Source organism: Lissotriton helveticus, chromosome 8 (assembly GCF_964261635.1).
Source record: "Lissotriton helveticus chromosome 8, aLisHel1.1, whole genome shotgun sequence".
NCBI lineage: Eukaryota > Metazoa > Chordata > Amphibia > Caudata > Salamandridae > Lissotriton > Lissotriton helveticus.
In genome coordinates this window covers 1,715,638,022-1,715,662,957 of record NC_136069.1, presented here as the reverse complement: position 1 = coordinate 1,715,662,957, position 24,936 = coordinate 1,715,638,022, and the positions used below count along the sequence as shown (strand labels likewise).

Genomic DNA, 24,936 nt, shown 5'->3' with positions numbered 1-24,936 from the left:
AACTGGTTTGGAAATCTCGTTAACAATTGGCTTTCCTGAAAATCCAAGGGAAACATTTCTAGAGCCTGAGAGCGGAGCCCCTGGAACCTCGTCGTGACTTATAGTCGTCCTACTTGCCCCTGTATCGATCAGAAACTTTCTGTCTTTCCCTAATACTTGACTGTGAACATAGGGACCTTCTTGATCTACAGGAATCTCGATGAGAGGCAAGCCTACCTCCCTCTCTAGGCTGTTTCATGAATACGCTTGATACTCTGGATACTCTGTCTGTGCATACTGGTACATCTGCTGTGTAACATGCTGTGTTGCAGCAATAGGCTGCGGTGCTGTAACTGTCTGTTGTGCATTCTGTGGCTGAGAAGTCTGTGAAACTTGTTCTTGTCTAGGCGGACGTGGTCTTTCTTTAGTTTTACCAGTGGCTATATTGTGTTTCAGAACTGCACACTCGTTTATAAAATGACCTGGCTGTTTACAATAATTGCATGTCCCTTTAACGGGAGCTGCAGGATGACTGGCTTGAGTCGGACCCCTCTTCTGACTGTCCTGCGGAACAGATTGTGCAACTAGTACTTTCATTTTCGTGTCTTTCATACGTCTTCTCTCGTGTTCTTGCTCTTCTCTGATTCTATTCTGGTGATACTGGAGCATCTGTAACATCTGGGACGGGGTACTAGCTTGCCAAGTACTTTCGACTTTCAAAACTCTATTCTTAACTTGTGGACTTGAATTCTCGACTAATTTAGTAACAAAAAGATGAGGGTATGACTCACTACTCGTCTTCAAACCACTGTTTATTATGAAACATTTCTCAAATCTAGAATAAAAATCACTAGTGTCTTCGTCTTGTTTCTGTTTACAGGCTGAGATTGCATCCCAGTCTTCCTTTTTAGTGGCTAATAATCTAGGCAAAACTTGTATTAATAGTTCTGGTAATTCTTTACATTTGTCTCCAAGACCGGTACCTGGTACTCGTATCTTATCTTCAGCTTCTAGAGCTGTCCAATCGATCTTTTTCTCTCCCACCTCCCAATCTTTTTCCTTGAGTTTCTCGTATACCCCTGCTTGCAACAGGACTTTTAACATTTTAATAATATCTGGATACGTGTATTCTCCCATACGGAGCATGTCTTTTAATTCTCGGTGGAACCCTGCTGGATCTTTGTCGTGACAGGGAATTAATTTCTTCATCTCTAAGAGTTCCATCTTGGTAACTGGGGTGTAAACAAATACTCGTTGCATTTCACCACCCGGTGTCCTAACTGGGTGTACTTCTCGTAACGGATACTGCCTGTCTATGTAAAACGGTTTACTTTCTGGAGGTGAGACATGAACAAAATGCGGGTTCAAAAACGTTCTGTATTTATGGCGTTGTTCTAGAATGACACTAATTAAATCGGTACCTAAACCTTTCCATCTATACTGGAGTAACTCGTTCAGGACATCATGTAACGGACCTGGATCAGAATGTTGACCCTCATACAGTGTAATGAGGTGCTGGATCATATACATACCCACCAGTCGTTGCTCGGCTGGGGGCAGTTTCAGAAACATTTGTGCCACTATTTCGTCTGGAAAAGTGGTAGAATCAGTAATCCATCGGACTGCTGATCGGGCTAGTTCTTGTTCATGCATAGTTCTTAATTCACTATAACCGATTCGTGATTTCAGAATTTGATCGGTAGCTTGAAATACTTGTTCTAGAGAACCTTGTTCTGGTGCTGGAAGATGAAAGACTTTCTTGTGTTCTAGGCGTAAATGTCGGTCTGGAAGTCTAGATTTACCTACATACGCTATTCTGGCGGTATTCTCGTCGTCTACCTCTTCAGTAGAAGAGTCATTTTCTTTCTCGCTTAATTGTGCTTCTTTGCGTTGTTCGTGTAACCTTATTATTTCTTTACGTATTTTCTTGTACATACTCTCTATACTATTGAGTGTCTTGTGCTTACCCTCGGCTATATTATCACTCCACTTTGTCAGAACTTTCATTTCGACCGGATCTTTAGTCGGGGAATCTTGTTCCCGTATTAAACAATTGATCAGAAACTTTAATAACATGAACTGGATCTCAGCTTTCCTGAGAGACATGACTTCACCAATACTTTCTGGATCTTGTCCTGTACGAATGAAACGATACATTCTGTCTAGATCTTCTTTCATATTCGGTAGGGTGACCAAATACTCGGACACCTGCCTTATACGTACGGAATATATAACCATACTATCCTCGCCTGGGACTGGATCATAACAGCATTCAGTAAGAAGTCGCCTGATTTCTGCAATAGTCTTATATTTGGGCGTACGTTGTAACGCACGTTCATGTAACTCGACTGCTCCTAAACGCCTACTTGGCGGCGGGGTACCAGGAGGACCTCCTCCCGCGGCCCCTATACTGGAATCGTCGACTGATACTCTTCGTGCTGGCAGAGTGACTGATGTGGCGGGAAGTTGTACTACGGGCTGGACCGGGGGTACCGTAGCAGGTACTGCAAAAGGTGCCCCGGTGTCTGGAGGAGCAGGAATTACATGATTTACAGGAACTGGCGGAACAGGATTTGCATATTCTGGGACTGTGTCGTCCAAATAGGACGAGATGAAAATATCAGCTGCGGTCGGTTTGTGACGTAGCTTGGTCGGGACTAAGGGTGGCGGAAAATTTCTGGATGCCTCCGGGGTTGCTTTTGGCAAGCCCTCGGCAAGAAGAGGATACATACCCTTAATGAGGGCATTCCTCTGTCTGTCTGACTGTTCGGTTTTAACTCGTTCACCTATTTCGACTAATTCCCTTTCTTGGGCTCTTTCTAAGGATTCTCTACTTAATTCTGACTTTCTGATTTCTTTTTCGGTTCTTTTATGAGATTCTTTGCGCCATAACTCGATGGCATCTTTCTGTGACTGTCTGGCTTTCTTTTTCCATAATACTTCTTCTACTCGCATGATGCACTCGGCATCCCACGTACCTGATACGGGCCATCTATACTTTTCTTCTAACTGTTTGGTGTACTCCACCCACAAATCTAGATACACTATGGCACTTATGCCATGCTTTTGATACATAAAATGACCTGGACTGTCCCTAGGCGGGACAGGAACTGCTTCTTCTAACAGACCTTTCCTAGTTTTTAACTGACGTAATTTGGAAAACAGCGGCATGACTGAACTGTAGTCTAGACACAATACAATACACAATGAACACGATAATTACACCACTTTCATGCCACGACATTGAAATACATGAATGACATTTAAAATAACAGTTCGGACAAAATACTACCTGGAATACTGAAAACAGAATACATGAATTTCTCGAGAACAGAACGGACTAGAACAGAAACTAGATGCACTGCTAAAACAGTACGAAACTTACCGGCTCCATAAAGAGACACGTCAGGACCCGCATCCACCTAAGTGGACACTTCGTGTTGGATCTGTGTACCCCAAACCCACGGACCAGAGACAATGCAATTGACCCTGTCTAGATACTACCCCAGCAACGGTACTCACCGGGCAGCAAGAACGGAAGGCCTCGGACTGGACTGGACTGCTACGACGACGGACGGACAAACTTCGGACTTCTGTTACGGGTGGGCCTCCGGATACCTCGGACCTTGGACTCTCGGCTTGGGCTCTGGTCGGGACTCGCCGCGTTCCTCCACCGCCTCGTCTGGATGCTGGACCGCAACCTCCGTCTCCTCCGTGGGCCTGAGGGATACTTGAAGCAGAAATATCTGCACGTGCACGGTATGGTTCCGTCACGGCTGCAGAGGATCAGGGGGCTTGCGTGGCTTCACCGGCGCGTGGGGAAAGGGCAAGTCCCTATTCGGGCGCCATTATGTGGTAAATAAATAAATAATACCTCTATTTTTTGACTAGATATAACAATAACAGATAGCTCAATAAATAAGAGTCAAGATTCGAGGTAGTAGGAGTTTGCAGGTTTTAATACAGCATAAAGGACAGGAACAGGACAACCTGCACGGGCTAGATCTGGGATGGCTAGCCAACAGGGGGGCCCGACAGCTGTCGGGCAGGATCTGGAATGAGCGCGCTGGCTTTTAATAACAATACACAAGTATATATACTAAAACAATTGCATTACAGTACATACAGTAGGTGTGACAGTGGGTGGAGTTAGCAACAGTCGCGAAAGATAAGGATGAAAGTGGGTGTAACAGGAGGCGTATACATAGACATGTGATGTAGACGTAACAGAATATGTCATAAATGGGGCGGAAACATGGAGGGGGCTACCTAAGGAGCCGGGACCTCTAACCTAGTGGTGCGCGCAAACTGACAATGACGTGTTACCAGGGAGAAGCTGGGGGCTATGACTTCTGCGCTAGAAGGAGAGACGAAAGTCTGGAGAGTCAGAGCGACATGTACCTAAACACTATCTAGTATCTGATGTTTTAGAGAACATGTTGATAGAATCCAAAAGTTATCGGGGTAAAGGCTAACAGACACTAAGACTGGTGCATGCATTATTCTACATGTAGTGCGTGTTGAGGAATATTAAATGACCATAAATACAGTATTTCTCTTACATGGAGACGTAAAGGCTAGACGATGACTGAAACTATTGATGCGATTCAGTAGCTTAGGAATGCAGAGAAGGAGGGCTGGACTGATAACTAGAATCATAACATACTCTTGGCAGACTGGAGGCAGAGCCAGGCCGAGCCGGGCACTGTGAGGCAGGAAGTAAGTGAAGGGTCAGGGATACAGGTGGGGGCTGTATCGCTCCTCAGCGAGGGTTCAGGAGACAGGAGCTGAATCTGAGTCCGGGCCCTTTTGAGGCCTAGAAACGGGGATTTTTTACAATGAAATAACGTGCACACTGAGAAACGTGGCAACGTAGCTTTACATAGGCCTAATACTCGTAGCTTTCACGAGAACTGGAAACTGGCATACTAGAGATGGACACAACTGTAATTGCGTCTTTAATCGATCATGGGGAATACATATGCATATTAATCATGCACATACAGCATGGGATGGAGGACACGTAGGGACACAGAACATGGCAAAATTTACTTTTCCACATGGGCTTGAAGTAGATAAGGAAATTTAACACAGGTATGAATTACAATGTCCTGAGGATGATCCCCTCATCTTAGCATAGGGATCGAAACATCGTCGACACCATATACACTATGGACAGACTGCTGTCTACGGACAGAGTCTTCAGTCCTTCCATAGAGAGTGGTTCGTCCATAGAGAGGAGTCTCAGCATAGAAAGGGGTCTGTCCGTAGAGAGGAGTCTGTCCATAACGAGGGTCTGTCTGTAGGTGGGAGTCTGTCCATAGTGAGGAGTCTGTCCGTAGAGGATATTGTATACAGTGATATAAATGCCAACAATATTTGTTCCTGATATTTTTGTATTCACCATTATAAGTATAGGATATTGTTTACATCGATATTCATGTCACAATATTTTATATATCAATATTCCATTCAATATTTTTGTATCACGATATTTCCAGAGGCGATATCTGGTCAGCGATGGAACGCCAGTGTGTTGCTTGTATTTCATGGACATGGCATATATCACTAACAGATATTTTTTATCTCTTAGGAGACACCTGTGCATGCGGGGGGATGGGACACTGTGCAAACTTTCACCAAACGAGCGCGATATCTGTCCACGGTCACACCCTGCGCCATTTCACAGCTCCTGGGAAATGAAATGAACTGAAATACCAGTATTTGTAAAGCGCACAGCTACCTCTGGAGAGGTGTACCGCGCTGGGGGCCCTCGGGAAGATTAAGCGAGCTATTGCCCAGAGTCACACGGTGCTGGGCTGACCTGCAGCCGGCGCCGGGGATCAAACCATGAACCCTGTAGTCCGGAGTCAGGCACCCTAGCCGCTGCGCCACACCTCTTCCTTGGAGAGCAAGATGTCCTACAGAGGCGCGATAAGTTCATGCTACCGTTCACCGGGCAGCCAGCAATGCCCCCCCATGTGAGCCACTGCTCCCTGCATCCGCAGCACAGCGCCACCACTGTCCTCCTGCCCCCTGCATCCGCAGCACAGCGCCACCACTGTCCTCCTGCCAACACTGCATCTGCAGCACAGGTCCACCACTGTCCTCCTGCCAACACTGTATCCACAGCACAGCGCCACCACTGTCCTCCTGCCCCCTGCATCCGCAGCACAGGTCCACCACTGTCCTCCTGCCCCCTGCATCCGCAGCACAGCGCCACCACTGTCCTCCTGCCAACACTGCATCCGCAGCACAGGTCCACCACTGTCCTCCTGCCCCCTGCATCCGCAGCACAGCGCCACCACTGTCCTCCTGCCAACACTGCATCCGCAGCACAGCGCCACCACTGTTCTCCTGTCAGCACTGCATCCGCAGCACAGGTCCACCACTGTCCTCCTGCCAACACTGCATCCATAGCACAGCACCACCACTTTCCTCCTGTCCTGCCAGCACTGCATCCGCAGCACAGCGCCACCACTGTTCTCCTGCCAGCACTGCATCCGCAGCACAGGTCCACCACTGTCCTCCTGCCAACACTGCATCCATAGCACAGCACCACCACTTTCCTCCTGTCCTACCAGCACTGCATCCGCAGCACAGCGCCACCACTGTCCTCCTGCCCCCTGCATCAGCAGCACAGCGCCACCACTGTCCTCCTGCCAACACTGCATCCTCAGCACAGGTCCACCACTGTCCTCCTGCCAACACTGCATCCACAGTACACCACCAGCACTGTCCTCCTGTCCTGCCAGCACTGCATCCGCAGTACAGCGCCACCACTGTTCTCCTGCCAGCACTTCATCCGCAGCACAGGTCCACCACTGTCCTCCTGCCAACACTGCATCCATAGCACAGCACCACCACTGTCCTCCTGTCCTACCAGCACTGCATCCGCAGCTCAGCGCCACCACTGTCCTCCTGCCAACACTGTATCCACAGTACACCACCAGCACTGTCCTCCTGTCCTGCCAGCACTGCATCCGCAGCACAGGTCCAGCACTGTCCTCCCGCCAACACTGCATCCGCAGCACAGCGCCACCACTGTCCTCCTTCCAACACTGCATCTACAGCACAGTGCCACCACTGTCCTCCCGCCAACACTGCACCCACAGCACAGCGCCACCACTGTCCTCCCGCCAACACTGCATCCGCAGCACAGTGCCACCACTGTCCTCCCGCCAACACTGCACCCACAGCACAGCGCCACCACTGTCCTCCCGCCAACACTGCATCCGCAGCACAGGTCCACCACTGTTGTCCCACCAACACTGCACCCACAGCACAGATCCACCACTGTCCTCCCGCCAACACTGCATCCGCAGTCTCTCTCAGCACCCTGTCAGCACAGCTGACCTACATCAGAGGACACCCCCTGAACACTACAACTCCTGCTGTCTGCCACCCCTCCCCCCTGCATCTGCAGCACTGCCCCCGCACTGCTCTCCTGCCCTCCATCCTCATTCCAGAAGCCTCCTTGCCCCACTTCACACGGCAGTCACACTGCACCCTGCCCACTGCACTGTAAACTAACACCCCCCCCCTCAGGCAGTTCTGTGCATCTCTGATGGAGGGTGCAGGGTGACGGGGAGACCCCCTCCCTGGACTCTCGGCTGCTCGTGGCCCCTCATCGCTGCTGAGAAGCTGATGCTTCTTTTCTGTAGAAGTGCATCACAGAGCCCGTAGGGGGACAGATGTGCGCAAGAGCACCCAGGCATCAGAGGAAGCGCTGGGAATAATTCTGTGTCCACACTCCTCTGCCTGTTGGGCCCCTCCCATGGCTGCAGGGCCACTGAAAACACACAGAGTTGAAATGAATGGCTGCAGGTTACCCAAAGAACTCGGACATGTGCATTACCGACTGAGCTACCTCACATGGTTTCCATCCTGAATGTTGCACTTGAATCTCAGCAGCAGGTGGGAACAGTTTGCACCCGCACCTCCTGAAGGGTCATAACATCACATAACATGGTTATTTGTAAAGCACACGTATCACCCAAGGGTCTCAAGGCGCTGAAAAACAGATGTATATTGTTACCCACCTCAATGGTACTCATTTTATCGACCTCAGACGGATGAAAGGTTGAGTGTACCCTCTGTGATTAGAACCTGTGACCATGAGGTCGAACCCAGGCCCCTGCAGTGGATGCTTCAGTCCACTGCGCCACCAGACCCGGACACAGGTGACCACGAGCCAGGGTCGCACTTACATTCTGAGGATCACAGTCAAAGGAGGAGGGATATTATTTTTGTGTCGAAGGAACCTGCTGAAAGCTCTGACAGGGTCATTTGCGTCGAGTCTCTTCTCAAGAACAACTTCCTCTCGTTACGACCTGTCCCCCTCGAGCCTCCCAGCCTCACTCACTTGTATTTAACTGTAACGAGATATAAGGAACCGGGCCAATGATACGTCTTCCATTAGAAGCCTCCATTCGGTAGAACAAACCTCGCTCGCATCTTCCGACACTGAAATTAAAGCTGAGAACGAGAGGGTCTGTCTCAAATGTAGCGCCTTGAAACGCTGAACAGATGGGAGTGAAGAGGGGCAGGAAACATGGCCTAAATAGATGGAGGCAACAAACCCACTATCATGGGTAACATTTGAAGAGAGAATTTGTTGTTTCTCAAAACTGATCAGATCTTTCTTTATAATCTGAACTTTTTGTCTCTGGAGATAAGTTCACCCTTTGCTGAATGAATCACAAACCCAGAAACGGATTATCTGAGTCAGACTCATAGACTTAGGCCTGATTTAAATGTTGGCGATGAGCATACTCTGTTGTGACGAGGAGTTCTTACCGCCAACATTATGGCTGAACGCTGAATTTGAAAGCAGGCCGACCATAGCTTGACCGCGGTGGAGACGTGTCTGTCTCCACCCTGGATGAACACACTTCTCTGACAGCCCCACAGATGCCTGCGTGTAGATCGGGCAGGAATACACATTAAAAAGACAAATACTGTGTTTATTACCAAATATCAGCGTCTCAAGTGACGTGTACAAGCATCAAGACAGGCAAGAGAAACAATATCCGTGACAGGAACTTTGGTGAAAAATGTTAACTTCCAACAAAACAACATTTCATAGTAATTCCATAACAATCCCGAGGTCGGGTGATTGTAAGAAAACAGAACCCACCTGCAGGTGAACAGCAGTAAGCCCTTGACCCCAAATTCGCTATTTTGGGTCAGAAGTTTATCAGCACAGCCGATCTACGGAAAGCACCACTATAGGGTGAGACCTAGTGGAGATAAATGAATACTTACCCAGGAGCCAACATTACGAGTTAAACATTGACAATGAGGAGTGCTTTTGTAATCTAATTACTTATATAAAGAGGGATTACTCACCCATCCTGGCAAATTCACACTTGTGCCGTCTATCCCTTATCTTATGTCCGCACTCCAAAATATGAACACCTGAAAAGTACCCAATATGAGATGTTCGTTTATTTTTCAATATACTATTTTATTTTGTGAATAAACACCTCGTCCCACAAGGGTACTGACTGTGCTGTGGGTCCTGGCCAGTAGTATTGATAGAGATCGCAGGTCACCCAACCAATAATTTCACCACTTGGTTTCGGGCCCATATACTTTAATTCTCCATCTACATTAATCAGGTGACCTTACAATCTACTACCAATAACCATGAGTCCTTTCGATTGTTTCAAGTGTACCCGACTTACCATCCACCGTTACGGGTACCTAATGACACGATGAATCAGGGAGCTAGCTGTAAAGAAAGGCAGGCAAAATACAAACCCAACTTTATAAACCTTGATATTTCATAAAATGACCACGGACAACTGGGAAGTTTTAAGATTTTTATCTAGAATTCGTCTTCTAAGAGCATTAGGCTTACAGTTAAAAGGCAGTCGATAATCAAGATAACAAAAATCATATAACCATAAAGGAACAATGTAAGGGCAACCATTTGGGTTTTTCTAAATAATAGTGAACAGGGAACATGCTAAGTAGAGTAAAAAAATGTAATTCAAGAATGGACATCTATAAATGGGCAAACTTATGCAAGTACTAGAGTTACACTATTGGGAAATACTTAAAGTTGGAATAAACTCAGTGATCCTATACATTGATAGGAAGGAATGATAAAGGGAACACGCTATAAATCTAGAAAATTACTTTAGTCAGTTTTATAAGAGAAAATTATAGACCACATCAGAAGATTGCAAACTGCAATGGAGAAAATGATTTCTAAAAGGTAGGGTAACATAGGAACACGCTATGAAATTAAATGCAACTGACTTTATGATATGCAATGGTTGCGGAAAGCATGGAAAATTATCGTATGCAAAGGTATGTCTTTATTGAAGCAAAGACAGAAAAATAGAAAGGTGCAGTTTAGAGTTTCAGTGAGATATTTACCTAGACTGGTGTGAAGACCAACCCTGGCCACGGGTCAGTTAAGGACAGGAAATACCCCAAGGAAGGATAGTCATCAATGGGACAGCAGGTGCAGAATGGACACCACAGGACAGGACAGGAAAACCAGATTAGGATCAGGACAGGACCACCAGGACACGACCAGCACCCGCAGTTCAGAAGCAACGCCTGCGCTCCACCCTCTCTGCAGCTACCGGTCAGAACCCCGATTGGGTTAGCGAACTTTCCAGCAAAGTGCTCCGCCAGCACTTAAGGTTTAGTAAAACCTTTGAGTCTATGGTCAAATTCGGACAGAGTGCTCCGCAGCGCTCTGTAAATTTGGTCACCTATTGAGTGCGTTGGGTCAGTGACAGGTCAGCTAATTCAGACAAGTCGGACAAATTCCCTAGGTGAACCTAGGCTAGTTATACTGTTTTCGGGTCAGTGCACCACCCCCCAATGTTGCAAAGTGTCAGAATCCCCAATTTCGATTGGTTCTAAGGTAGGATGGGTTAACACACCAATCAGAACAGACTTTTCTAAGACCTAATTTACATTCTAGGGTACCGCCTAACAAGATTGGGGTTCTCATGAGACAAATCTTTGGAATACAATGAAATATTAACAAATGTTTCAACTTGGGTACAGCCAACTCCGTCCTGCTGGGTCGCAGGTCCTTTTCTCAGGAGCATCTTGACTGTGGCTGCCAGCTGGCTGAGTTCCACTGCTCAAGGCTACATCTCTCCCGGGCTGCGTGAGCATGCGTGGAAGGGACCTTCAAGATGGCTCTTGGTACATTCAGACCCCCATTTGCCGCGATACATGAAAAGTAAGCGAAAACAAATTAAAACATAGAAATGAATGAATGTACCATATATCATGAATAACTACTTTATATTTCTTACTTATAAAAATATACTATGCAATTAAGGGTAAGTGCAACAGACAATAACACAAGAGCAGCGGTGCAAGCTTCACCACGTTATTACAATGACAGCCATTTTATGGCTATTACGCATGCGCACCCTTTCCCTCCAGAACTGCAACTACGTCACATCACGTGAGTGTGTCTAACGCATGCGCAGAAGCAAAATTCAAGCAGCGGCCATTATTATATACAAGGGTTATTCATATTAATGAAACACATGGCAAGCATCACTACGATACACACGCATATTCAAAAATACGTAAAATTAGTAAAACGAACAAATTGGATTATAGGATTATAAAAGATTCGAGGTTCTTGACTCGAGCAAGTCGCGATGCGAATTCTTGCTCTATCAGTATAACAAGGGTACTGACTGTGTTGTGGGCCCTGGCCAGTAGTATAACAAGGGTACTGGCTGTGTTGTGGGTCAGGGGCCGTAGTATAACAAGGGTACTGACTGTGTTGTGGGCCCTGGTCAGTAGTATAACAAGTGTACTGACTGTGTCGTGGGTCCTGGCCAGTAGTATAACAAGTGTACTGACTGTGTTGTGGGCCCTGACCAAGAGTATAACAAGGGTACTGACTGTGTCGTGGGTCCTGGCCAATAGTATAACAAGGGTACTGACTGTGTTGTGGGCCCTGGCCAGTAGTATAGCAGGGGTACTGACTGTGTCGTGGGTCCTGGCCAGTAGTATAACAAGTGTACTGACTGTGTCGTGGGTCCTGGCCAGTAGTATATCAAGGGTACTGACTGTGTCGTGGGTCCTGGCCAGTAGTATAACAAGGGTACTGACTGTGTTGTGGGCCCTGGCCAGTAGTATAACAAGTGTACTGACTGTGTCGTGGGTCCTGGCCAGTAGCATAACAAGGGTACTGACTGTGTTGTGGGCCCTGGCCAGTAGTATAACAAGTGTACTGACTGTGTTGTGGGCCCTGGCCTTTAGTATAACAAGTGTACTGACTGTGTTGTGGGTCCTGGCCAGTAGTATAACAAGTGTACTGACTGTGTCGTGGGTCCTGGCCAATAGTATAACAAGGGTACTGACTGTGTTGTGGGCCCTGGAGAGTAGTATAGCAAGGGTACTGACTGTGCTGTGGGCCCTGGCCAGTAGTATAACAAGGGTGCTGACTGTGTCGTGGGTCCTGGCCAGTAGTATAACAAGGGTACTGACTTTGTTGTGGGCCCTGGCCAGTAGTATAACAAGTGTACTGACTGTGTCGTGGGTCCTGGCCAGTAGTATAACAAGTGTACTGACTGTGTCGTGGGTCCTGGCCAGTAGTATAACAAGGGTACTGACTGTGTTGTGGGCCCTGGCCAGTAGTATAACAAGTGTACTGACTGTGTCGTGGGTCCTGGCCAGAAGTATAACAAGTGTACTGACTGTGTCGTGGGTCCTGGCCAGTAGTATAACAAGGGTACTGACTGTGTTGTGGGCCCTGGCCAGTAGTATAACAAGGGTACTGACTGTGTCGTGGGCCGTGGCCAGTAGTATAGCAAGGGTACTGACTGTGCTGTGGGCCCTGGCCAGTAGTATAACAAGTGTACTGACTGTGTCGTGGGTCCTGGCCAGTAGTATAACAAGGGAACTGACTGTGTTGTGGGCCCTGGCCAGTAGTATAACAAGTGTACTGACTGTGTCGTGGGTCCTGGCCAATAGTATAACAAGGGTACTGACTGTGTTATGGGCCCTGGCCAGTAGTATAGCAAGGGTACTGACTGTGCTGTGGGCCCTGGCCAGTAGTATAACAAGGGTACTGACTGTGTTGTGGTCCTGGGCAGCAGTATAACAAGGGTACTGACTGTGTTGTGGGCCCTGGCCAGTAGTATAGCAAGGGTACTGACTGTGCTGTGGGCCCTGGCCAGTAGTATATCAAGGGTACTGACTGTGCTGTGGGCCCTGGCCAGTAGTATAACAAGGGTACTGACTGTGTTGTGGGCCCTGGCCAGGAGTATAACGAGGGTACTGACTGTGTTGTGGGCCCTGGCCTGTAGTATAACAAGGGTACTGACTGTGTTGTGGGCCCTGGCCAGTAGTATAACAAGGGTACTGACTGTGTTGTGGTCCTGGGCAGTAGTATAACAAGGGTACTGACTGTGTTGTGGGCCCTGGCCAGGAGTATAACAAGGGTACTGACTGTGTTGTGGGCCCTGGCCAGTAGTATAACAAGGGTACTGACTGTGTTGTGGTCCTGGGCAGTAGTATAACAAGGGTACTGACTGTGTTGTGGGCCCTGGCCAGGAGTATAACAAGGGTACTGACTGTGTTGTGGGCCCTGGTCAGTAGTATAACAAGGGTACTGACTGTGTTGTGGGCCCTGGGCTGTAGTATAAAAAGGGTACTGACTGTGTTGTGGGCCCTGGCCAGGAGTATAACAAGGGTACTGACTGTGTTGTGGGCCCTGGCCAGTAGTATAACAAGGGTACTGACCGTGTTGTGGGCCCTGGCCAGTAGTGTAACAAGTGTACTGACTGTGTTGTGGGCCCTGGCCAGTAGTATAACAAGTGTACTGACTGTGTCGTGGGTCCTGGCCAATAGTATAACAAGGGTACTGACTGTGTTATGGGCCCTGGCCAGTAGTATAGCAAGGGTACTGACTGTGCTGTGGGCCCTGGCCAGTAGTATAACAAGGGTACTGACTGTGTCGTGGGTCCTGGGCAGTAGTATAACAAGGGTACTGACTGTGTTGTGGGCCCTGGCCAGTAGTATAACAAGGGTACTGACTGTGTTGTGGGCCCTGGGCAGTAGTATAGCAAGGGTACTGACTGTGTTGTGGGTCCTGGCCAGTAGTATATCAAGGGTACTGACTGTGCTGTGGGCCCTGGCCAGTAGTATAACAAGGGTACTGACTGTACTGTGGGCCCTGGCCAGTAGTATAACAAGGTTACTGACTGTTCTGTGGGCCCTGGACAGTAGTATAACAAGGGTACTGACTGTGTTGTGGGCCCTGGCCAGGAGTATAACAAGGGTACTGACTGTGTTGTGGGCCCTGGCCTGTATTATAACAAGGGTACTGACTGTGTTGTGGGCCCTGGCCAGTAGTATAACAAGGGTACTGACTGTGTTGTGGTCCTGGGCAGTAGTATAACAAGGGTACTGACTGTGTTGTGGTCCTGGGCAGTAGTATAACAAGGGTACTGACTGTGTTGTGGGCCCTGGCCAGGAGTATAACAAGGGTACTGACTGTGTTGTGGGCCCTGGCCAGGAGTATAACAAGGGTACTGACTGTATTGTGGGCCCTGGCCAGTAGTATAACAAGGGTACTGACTGTGTTGTGGGTCCTGGGCAGTAGTATAACAAGGGTACTGACTGTGTTGTGGGTCCTGGGCAGTAGTATAACAAGGGTACTGACTGTGTTGTGGGCCCTGGCCAGTAGTATAACAAGGGTACTGACTGTGTTGTGGTCCTGGGCAGTAGTATAACAAGGGTACTGACTGTGTTGTGGGTCCTGGGCAGTAGTATAACAAGGGTACTGACTGTGTTGTGGGCCCTGGCCAGTAGTATAACAAGGGTACTGACTGTGTTGTGGTCCTGGGCAGTAGTATAACAAGGGTACTGACTGTGTTGTGGGCCCTGGCCAGGAGTATAACAAGGGTACTGACTGTGTTGTGGGCCCTGGTCAGTAGTATAACAAGGGTACTGACTGTGTTGTGGGCCCTGGGCTGTAGTATAAAAAGGGTACTGACTGTATTGTGGGCCCTGGCCAGTAGTATAACAAGGGTACTGACTGTTGTTGTGGGCCCTGGCCAGGAGTATAGCAAGGGTACTGACTGTGTTGTGGGTCCTGGGCAGTAGTATAACAAGGGTACTGACTGTGTTGTGGTCCTGGGCAGTAGTATAACAAGGGTACTGACTGTGTTGTGGGCCCTGGCCAGTAGTATAGCAAGGGTACTGACTGTGTTGTGGGTCCTGGCCAGTAGTATAACAAGGGTACTGACTGTGTTATGGGCCCTGGCCTGTAGTATAACAAGGGTACTGACTGTGTTGTGGGCCCTGGCCTGTAGTATAACAAGGGTACTGACTGTGTTGTGGGCCCTGGCCAGTAGTATAACAAGGGTACTGACTGTGTTGTGGGCCCTGGCCAGGAGTATAACAAGGGTACTGACTGTGTTGTGGGTCCTGGCCTGTAGTATAACAAGGGTACTGACTGTGTTGTGGGTCCTGGCCTGTAGTATAACAAGGGTACTGACTGTGTTGTGGGTCCTGGCCTGTAGTATAACAAGGGTACTGACTGTATTGTGGGCCCTGGCCAGTAGTATAACAAGGGTACTGACTGTGTTGTGGGCCCTGGCCAGGAGTATAACAAGGGTACTGACTGTGTCGTGGGTCCTGGGCAGCAGTATAACAAGGGTACTGACTGTGTTGTGGGCCCTGGCCAGGAGTATAACAAGGGTACTGACTGTGTTGTGGGTCCTGGCCAGTAGTATAACAAGGGTACTGACTGTGTTGTGGGCCCTGGCCAGTAGTATAGCAAGGGTACTGACTGTGCTGTGGGCCCTGGCCAGTAGTATAACAAGGGTACTGACTGTGTTGTGGGCCCTGGCCAGGAGTATAACAAGGGTACTGACTGTGTTGTGGGTCCTGGCCAGTAGTATAACAAGGGTACTGACTGTGTTGTGGGTCCTGGCCAGTAGTATAACAAGGGTACTGACTGTGTTGTGGGCCCTGGCCAGGAGTATAACAAGGGTACTGACTGTGTTGTGGGTCCTGAGCAGTAGTTCCCCATTAATGAAACTCACACCTGCAAGCACGGGACTAATAATGTCCTTTATGCACGCGTGACGCCGTGCACGGCGCATCACAGGAGGAGGAGATTTCTCAATACACAAATGGCGTTTCTCTTACGGAGCTTCGCTCTAGTTTCTACATATGAAGATTTATGTGGCAATAAATATACATTCCTTACTACTTTGTGGTAACGTGATGGCTGTTATTTCTATTGAGCCCTGACGCGCTAATAAAGAAACCGCTCCTAGGTGTATCCCTAGAGGAGAGTAAGTCAAGGACAGGAAGGAAATGAAGATGAAACTGAAGCTGTGACGCCCCTGTCTGTGCTGTGCTTTACTCCTCTCCATGTCTCTTCTCTCCTGCAGGTTGGAGAGCTGCTCCCTCACCGATTCATGCTGCGGAGACCTCGCCTCTGTCCTGGAAACAAACTCATCTCTCACAGAGCTCGACCTGGGCAACAATGAAGAGCTGCGAGACACTGGAGTGAAGAAGTTGTGTGAAGGCCTCAAACACCCAAACTGCAAACTACAGACCCTGAGGTACAGAGCTGAGCAGTTCTTATCACGTCACTGATTTCTAAATATACATCGTAGGTGGGGCTCATACATATATATTTTATAATGTGAAAAACGCACATCCGTTCCATGACAATACAAGGTGTGCAATAAGTGAGGGTTGTGAAGGGGGGGACCCAAGTCCGAGAAGTGAGTTTGGAACAAGCCCCTCTAATGGTGCAGAAGGGCAGACTTTAAAGCTTGTTTTTCAGGTATTTGGAGTAAAATGTCAACAACGGCGCAGATCTGCCCATAAGTAGTATATGGTCAGGGGCGTAACTTGAAGGGGGTGTGAGGCGGGGGAAGACCCTTAATGGTTCCTTAAAGTCCGGTCTCATCCTCTTGACAGCCCAATGACAGCTGCTCGTCGCTGGAAGTGTGAGATACCCCCTAGTGTGTGCGTCTGTGCGTCTGTGTGTACCTGTGTGTGCTTCTGTGTCTGTGAGCGGGTGGCATGTAGGCAGCAAGCGCAGCGGTTGAGCCATTAATTTGCCAGCTGGTGCAGCGAGCCCCTGACAGTCAGTGTGTAGATCTGTGAGTCAGAATGTAAGTAGGTCTGTTAGACAGAAAGCAGACAGATATGTGAGACAGAATGTCTGTTGGCTTTTGAGACGGAATACAAACATATAACGTTCACTCCCAGCTTTCCTGCGTGAGCAGATTGTGTGATCCTGAGCAATACTGTAAATGCACCATTAGTGAGGTGACACTAACAATGGGTTCATTATCTTTAGGATACTACATAGGAGATTAATTGAAGAAAGCATATCTTTAAAAAGGTGCAAAGCGATTAAAAATATGTCTGCACACCTGGAATTTCTCTGTTAAAAGACATTTTGGTGAGACTCCATATGTTTCACTTTCTTTAGATTGAACTAAAACTAAATATATAGACCAAGGGTCTCTAAGTGACTTTCCACCTGGTCTCCACAGACTTTTTACATTTTACTTTCTGATTAAAAGCAGAAATATAGTGACTTAGGTTTTCTAATTGATTATGAACCTTGGCCTCACTGAATATTAATCAATGTATCCTGATGTGAGAGTGAGCACTGAACCAATAGAGTCTATGTTTACAGAGAATTCTTTTAAAAAATTCATTGTATTTTATCCATTGCTTTTAGATGTATGCAATGAAAATGATTTTGTTCAAATAGCCTTGTTAGACATCGAGCATTGGGTCGCGTGACTTGGTTCAGTGTATCCTACATGGGGTCAGTAGCGCGGCACCAAATGCAATCTCTGGTTTTCCATTTCACTGGCAACCTTCTCGGCTTAAGTATTTAGGAATACTCCTCAATAGGGGATTGGATAACATTGTCACGGACAATTTAACTCCCTTGATTGCGCAAATGCAAAGGGACTTCGAGAAATGGAAAGCCCTGGGTTTATCCCTTTGGGGACGGGTCCAGGCGATTAAGATGGTCACCTTACCGCGTTTTCTTTATGTTCTGGGTATGCTTCCTTTGACTATTCCTTTGGCTACTCTTCGGTCCATTGATTCCAAAATAAAAATTTTTTTATGGGGTACAGTTAAACCGCGTCTCACCTTAGCAAAATTAAAATCCCACCAATTGCAGGGAGGTTTGGGTCTTCCCTCTATCGAGCACTATTCCCTTGCCCTTCATCTTTCTCATCTTTCTTTCTTTTTACCTAAGTCTAAGGACATCCCTCAATGGGTGCCACTTGAACGCCATTTATTGGCTTCTGGCCCTGGTTTATCCCTTTTATATGGCAAGGGTTCCAGTTCTCTTGACCCCAAAAATCCTATTCTATCCGCCATGTTTAAGTCTTGGCAAAGAAGTCACCGTCTCCTTAAATCTAATTCGCGGCTTCACTTTCATGCTCCTATATGGTCTAATTCGGCTATTCGAGTTCGAGGTCGCACTGTATCCTGGCCTTTATGGCAGGACGCTGGTATTCATTCACTGGAACAACTGTTCCATGGTGACGATTTTAAATCCTTTTCCCAACTAAATGAGGAATTTCATTTACCGCCCACTCAATCCTGTAAATATTCTCATCTTCAGCAAGCTATCACAAAACATCTAAGTTGCCCACCTGAACTATTGTCCACTTCTCCTATTTTATCTTACTTGAATTCATGGGGAACTTTTAAGGGTGTTACTTCTGGTCTCTATAAGACTTTTTTGCACCCTTTATTTTCGCATCCCCTTTCGAAAGCTCTTCAATTGAAATGGCAAACACGCCTCTCGGTGACATGCTCAGATACTCAATGGGATCTCATTTTGGAAGGATTACATAAGGGTGTTCGTGAAGCTCGCCTTAAATTTTGTATTTTTAAAATTCTTCATGAGTGGCACTGGTCTCCGGTCAAATTACATCATGCTAAGTTACTTTCGCATTCTTTGTGTTGGAGGTGTTCTGCTTCCGGCTGTGACATAACGCACATTATATGTGAGTGCCCTCGTACCAGATCATTTTGGCTTTTTGTACGCAACACCTTGGCTCATTCTATGTCATTGCTCTTACCCTTTACCTCTGCAAACATAATTCTACATGACTTTCGTGGCCTTTCCAAGTTTACTAAACCACAGACCCGTCTCCTCCATACTGCTTTAGCCACGGCAAAAATTTGTATATTGCGTCACTGGAAATCTCCCTTACCTCCTTCTCAGGAGGAATGGCTGGTGGCAATGATACAAACTGCCTCTTATGAACGTATAATTTACAGTCTACAGGACCAAGCTTCCATTTTTCTGCAAGTGTGGTCCCCATTCCTGGAGACCACAGTGGATGATAACTCTGTCTCTACTTCTTCTTCTTCTACGACTACTCTTCCTTCTTAAATTCACCTTCCTTGTAACATGCTTACTTTCTCTTCCTTCTCTCTTTTCTGCTTCCTATCGTTTTTCTTGTTTCCATCTCTTTTCACAACTAGTTTGTTACTCTGGGGCTTCCTTTCTCTTTCTTTTTCTTTTTCTTTCTTTTTCCTTTTTTCCTTTCTTTCTCTTCTCTTTCTTTTCTTTCCTTTTTTACCCTGAATTTCGCCTTATGAATACTAGAGGATGTGTTGTTTTATACCTCCTTTGTTATATTTTATGAATGATTTCCTCATTTATACTGTGATTCATTACTTCCTATGCATATGTGTCTGCATTTGTGACTTATTTGAAATTTTCTTAATAAACAATTTCAACACAAATAGCCTTGTTAGACGTTGAGCATTGGGTCGTGTGACCTGGTTCAGTGGATCCTACTTGAGGTCAGTGGCACCAAAGGGAATCTTGTTCTTTGTGAGTTATAACCGCCCGGTCCCTTTTGGCTTAGCTGGGGTAACGCTCTCTTTTTTGTGGGGTGCGATCCTAAGCGACGCTTTTACTGCACTGAGCCTCCTTTTCTTTAATCATCTAAGAGCTCCTTGAAGCGCATCAGTCCAGGGTGTGCGCTGCACCAAGGCTCCTGCGTGTGGTTTCATAGACTCCCGTGCTGCTCCAGACATGGGTTTGATTGGGCGGCGCGTCCTGGGTGGGGTCTGGACATGACAGACGGACACAGGGGCTCCTCTGCAGGGTGTGTGCCAGAGGCGGCCCTCGGGGAGGGCGGGGCTTAGAGTTTGTATGAAATCCCTGTGGGTGAGTTACCCCGGGTCTGACTGATGCACCTGCTTTTGTTCCACAGCCTGGGGGGTGTTCAACTCTCCCATGAGTGCTCTGCAGACCTGGGAGAAGCTCTCCTGGAGAAGCTGTCACCGGGGGAGCTCTACTGAGAAGCTTCAGCGACTGAGGTCTCTACAACTGAACTCCAAGGTGAGATTCCTGAGTCTGTCCAGGGAGAGGGGTCTATGGTTCTCATGAGTTTACAGTTCACGTCAGACCCAGAGGAAATTCAACAATAAAGGAATTCATATGTTCTACTCACAACTCAAAATAAATGTTTTAAGATTACACTATCATATATTAAATTACAGAGATTGTGAGTAGCTTGTGTTCAAAACTGTGCATTCTGTCGGCAGAGAGCAGTCTGTTCATAGAAAGGAGTCTGTCCATAGGGAGGAGTCTGTCTGTAGAGAGGAGTCTGTCCATAGAGAGGAGTCTGTCCATAGAGAGGAGTCTGTCCATAGAGAGGAGTCTGTCCATAGAGAGGAGTCTGTCCACTGAGAGGAGTCTGTCCACAGAGAGGAATCTGTCCATAGAGAGGAGTCTGTCCACAGAGAGGAGTCTGTCCATAGAGAGGAGTCTGTCCACAGAGAGGAGTCTGTCCGTAGAGAGGAGTCTGTCCATAGAGAGGGGTCTGTCCTTAGTGAGGAGTCTGTCCATAGAGAGGAGTCTGTCCAGAGAGAGGAGTCTGTCCGTAGAGAGGAGTCTGTCCAAAGAGGAGTCTGTCCATAGAGAGGGGTCTGTCCTTAGAGAGCAGTCTGTCCATAGAGAGGAGTCTGTTCATAGAGAGGAGTCTGTCCATAGAGAGGAGTCAGTCCATAGAGAGGAGTCTGTCCATAGAGAGGAGTCTGTCCTTAGAGAGCAGTCTGTCCGTAGAGAGGAGTCTGTCCACAGAGAGGAGTCTGTCCATAGAGAGGAGTCTGTCCATAGAGAGGAGTCTGTCCATAGAGAGGAGTCTGTCCTTAGAGAGCAGTCTGTCCGTAGAGAGGAGTCTGTCCACAGAGAGGAGTCTGTCCATAGAGAGGAGTCTGTCCATAGAGAGGAGTCTGTCCATAGAGAGGAGTCTGTCCATAGAGGAGTCTGTCCATAGAGAGGAGTCTGTCCATAGAGAGCAGTCTGTCCACCGAGAGGAGTCTGTCCACAGAGAGGAATCTGTCCATAGAGAGGAGTCTGTCCACAGAGAGGAGTCTGTCCATAGAGAGGAGTCTGTCCACAGAGAGGTGTCTGTCCGTAGAGAGGAGTCTGTCCATAGAGAGGGGTCTGTCCTTAGTGAGGAGTCTGTCCATAGAGAGGAGTCTGTCCATAGAGAGGAGTCTGTCCTTAGAGAGGAGTCTGTCCATAGAGAGGAGTCTGTCCATAGAGAGGAGTCTGTCCTTAGAGAAGGGTCTGTACATAGAGAGGAGTCTGTCCATAGAGAGGGGTCTGTCCATAGAGAGGAGTCTGTCCATAGAGAGGAGTCTGTCCACAGAGAGGAGTCTGTCCGTAGAGAGGAGTCTGTCCATAGAGAGGAGTCTGTCCGTAGAGAGGGGTCTGTCCTTAGAGAGCAGTCTGTCCTTAGAGAGGAGTCTGTCCATAGAGAGGAGTCTGTCCATAGAGAGGAGTCTGTCCTTAGAGAAGGGTCTGTACATAGAGAGGAGTCTGTCCATAGAAAGGGGTCTGTCCATAGAGAGGAGTCTGTCCATAGAGAGGAGTCTGTCCACAGAGAGGAGTCTGTCCGTAGAGAGGAGTCTGTCCGTAGAGAGGAGTCTGTCCATAGAGAGGAGTCTGTCCGTAGAGAGGAGTCTGTCCGTAGAGAGGAGTCTGTCCGTAGAGAGGAGTCTGCCCATAGAGGAGTCTGTCCATAGAGAGGAGTCTGTCCGTAGAGAGGAGTCTGTCCAGAGAGAGGAGTCTATCCGTAGAGAGGAGTCTGTCCATAGAGGAGTCTGTCCATAGAGAGGGGTCTGTCCTTAGAGAGCAGTCTGTCCATAGAGAGGAGTCTGTTCATAGAGAGGAGTCTGTCCATAGAGAGGAGTCTGTCCATAGAGAGGAGTCTGTCCATAGAGGAGTCTGTCCATAGAGAGGAGTCTGTCCGTAGAGAGGAGTCTGTCCATAGAGAGGAGTCTGTCCATAGAGAGGAGTCTGTCCATAGAGAGGAGTCTGTCCGTAGAGAGGAGTCTGTCCATAGAGCCTGGCGCTGCTGAGGATGGTGCTCCAGAGAGCCTGGCGCTGCTGAGGATGGTGCTCAAGAGAGCCTCGCGCTGCTGAGGATGGGGCTCCAGAGAGCCTCTGCCTGCTGAGGATGGGGCTCCAGAGAGCCTCGCACTGCTGAGGATGGTGCTCCAGAGAGCCTCGCACTGCTGAGGATGGTGCTCCAGAGAGCCTGGCGCTGCTGAGGATGGTGCTCCAGAGAGCCTCGCCCTTCTGAGGATGAGGCTCCAGGGAGCCTCGCGCTGCTGAGGATGGTGCTCCAGAGAGCCTCGCGCTGCAGAGGATGGTGCTCCAGAGAGCCTCGCGCTGCTGAGGATGGTGCTCCAGAGAGCCTCGCACTGCTGAGGATGGTGCTCCAGAGAGCCTGGCGCTGCTGAGGATGGTGCTCCAGGGAGCCTCGCGCTGCTGAGGATGGTGCTCCAGAGAGCCTCGCCCTGCTGAGGATGGTGCTCCAGAGAGCCATGGCACTGCTGAGGATGGGGCTCCAGATAGCCTCGCCCTGCTGAGGATGGTGCTCCAGAGAGCCTTGCACTGCTGAGGATGGGGCTCCAGAGAGCCTGGCACTGCTGAGGATGGGGCTCCAGAGAGCCTCGCGCTGCTGAGAATGGGGCTCCAGAGAGCCTGGCGCTGCTGAGGATGGTGCTCCAGAGAGTCTCGCGCTGCTGAGGATGGGGCTCCAGAGAGCCTCGCCCTGCTGAGGATGGTGCTCCAGAGAGCCTCGCCCTGCAGATGCTTGGGCTCCAGAGAGCCTCGCCCTGCTGAGGATGGTGCTCCAGAGAGCCTCGCCCTGCTGAGGATGGGGCTCCAGAGAGCCTCGCCCTGCTGAGGATGGTGCTCCAGAGAGCCTCGCTCCGCTGAGGATGGGGCTCCAGAGAGCCTGGCACTGCTGAGGATGGGGTCCAGAGAGCCTCGCACTGCTGAGGATGGCGCTCCAGAGAGCCTCGCGCTGCTGAGGATGGGGCTCCAGAGAGCCTCGCTCTGCTGAGGATGGTGCTCCAGAGAGCCTGGTGCTGCTGAGGATGGGGCCCCAGAGAGCCTCGCACTGCTGAGGATGGTGCTCCAGAGAGCCTGGCACTGCTGAGGATGGTGCTCCAGAGAGCCTCGCCCTGCTGAGGATGGGGCTTCAGAGAGCCTCGCGCTGCTGAGGATGGTGCTCCAGAGACCCTCGCGCTGCTGAGGATGGTGCTCCAGAGAGCCTCGCACTGCTGAGGATGGTGCTCCAGAGAGCCTCGCGCTGCTGAGGATGGGGCTCCAGAGAGCCTCGCTCTGCTGAGGATGGTGCTCCAGAGAGCCTGGCGCTGCTGAGGATGGGGCTCCAGAGAGCCTCGCACTGCTGAGGATGGTGCTCCAGAGAGCCTGGCACTGCTGAGGATGGTGCTCCAGAGAGCCTCGCCCTGCTGAGGATGGTGCTCCAGAGAGCCTCGCCCTGCTGAGGACGGTGCTCCAGAGAGCCTCGCCCTGCTGAGGATGGGGCTCCAGAGAGCCTGGCGCTGCTGAGGATGGTGCTTCAGAGAGCCTCGCCCTGCTGAGGATGGGGCTCCAGAGAGCCTGGCGCTGCTGAGGATGGGGCTCCAGAGAGCCTCACCCTGCTGAGGATGGGGCTCCAGAGAGCCTCGCGCTGCTGAGGATGGTGCTCCAGAGAGCCTCGTGCTGCAGATGCTGGGGCTCCAGAGAGCCTGGCACTGCTGAGGATGGTGCTCCAGAGAGCCTTGCCCTGCTGAGGATGGTGCTCCAGAGAGCCTGGCGCTGCTGAGGATGGTGCTCCAGAGAGCCTCGCCCTGCTGAGGATGGGGCTCCAGAGAGCCTCGCGCTGCTGAGGATGGTGCTCCAGAGAGCCTCGCGCTGCTGAGGATGGTGCTCCCGTGAGCCTCGCGCTGCTGAGGATGGTGCTCCAACGAGCCTCGCGCTGCTGAGGATGGTGCTCCAGAGAGCCTTGTGCTGCTGAGGATGGTGCTCCAGAGAGCCTCGCCCTGCTGAGGATGGTGCTCCAGAGAGCCTCGCACTGCTGAGTATGGTGCTCCAGAGAGCCTCGCTCTGCTGAGGATGGTGCTCCAGAGAGCCTGGCACTGCTGAGGATGGTGCTCCAGAGAGCCTCGCGCTGCTGAGGATGGTGCTCCAGAGAGCCTCGCCCTGTTGTATTGGTTTCATATCAGGCCTACATACTCTGCTAAACTCTCGAACTCCTTAGTATAGAAGTTGGCACGGACACTGGAAAGGGTAAAAGACAAGTTTATTAGGACCCCATGGGGTGGTGGTACATTCCTACAGCACCCTTCGGCAATGTAAGAAGTAGCACACCGAACATCGGTGCGCGACCTCTTTTATACAGTTTAATAACAATAAAAAGATAGGCGGTTACAAGTTACACATTTTAGGTACATATAAGGTCATTTTTGGAACACAGCCAGCATGGGGGAGGAGTTCAATAGCACTGGTCAGTTAGTACTAACATTCCTAAAGAGTGACCAGCAAATGCATGATGCGCATGTGCGCTTGACCAGTACTAAAAATAGCCTGTTGCCGAGCAGAATAGGGACCATGGGTATCAAGAAAGG

The 24,936-nt window shown here is 49.2% G+C and overlaps 1 protein-coding gene across 1 annotated transcript in view; it reads left to right on the top strand.

Annotated features, from left to right (window-relative positions):
• Nucleotides 1-24,936, top strand: part of LOC144772175 (NACHT, LRR and PYD domains-containing protein 12-like) — a 518,526-nt gene that overhangs the window by 391,411 nt on the left and 102,179 nt on the right. The window contains 2 exon segments of the mRNA XM_078656313.1: nucleotides 16,386-16,559; nucleotides 20,217-20,344. Coding sequence (XP_078512439.1) covers nucleotides 16,386-16,559; nucleotides 20,217-20,304 — 262 coding nt within the window. The 3' untranslated portion in view covers nucleotides 20,305-20,344.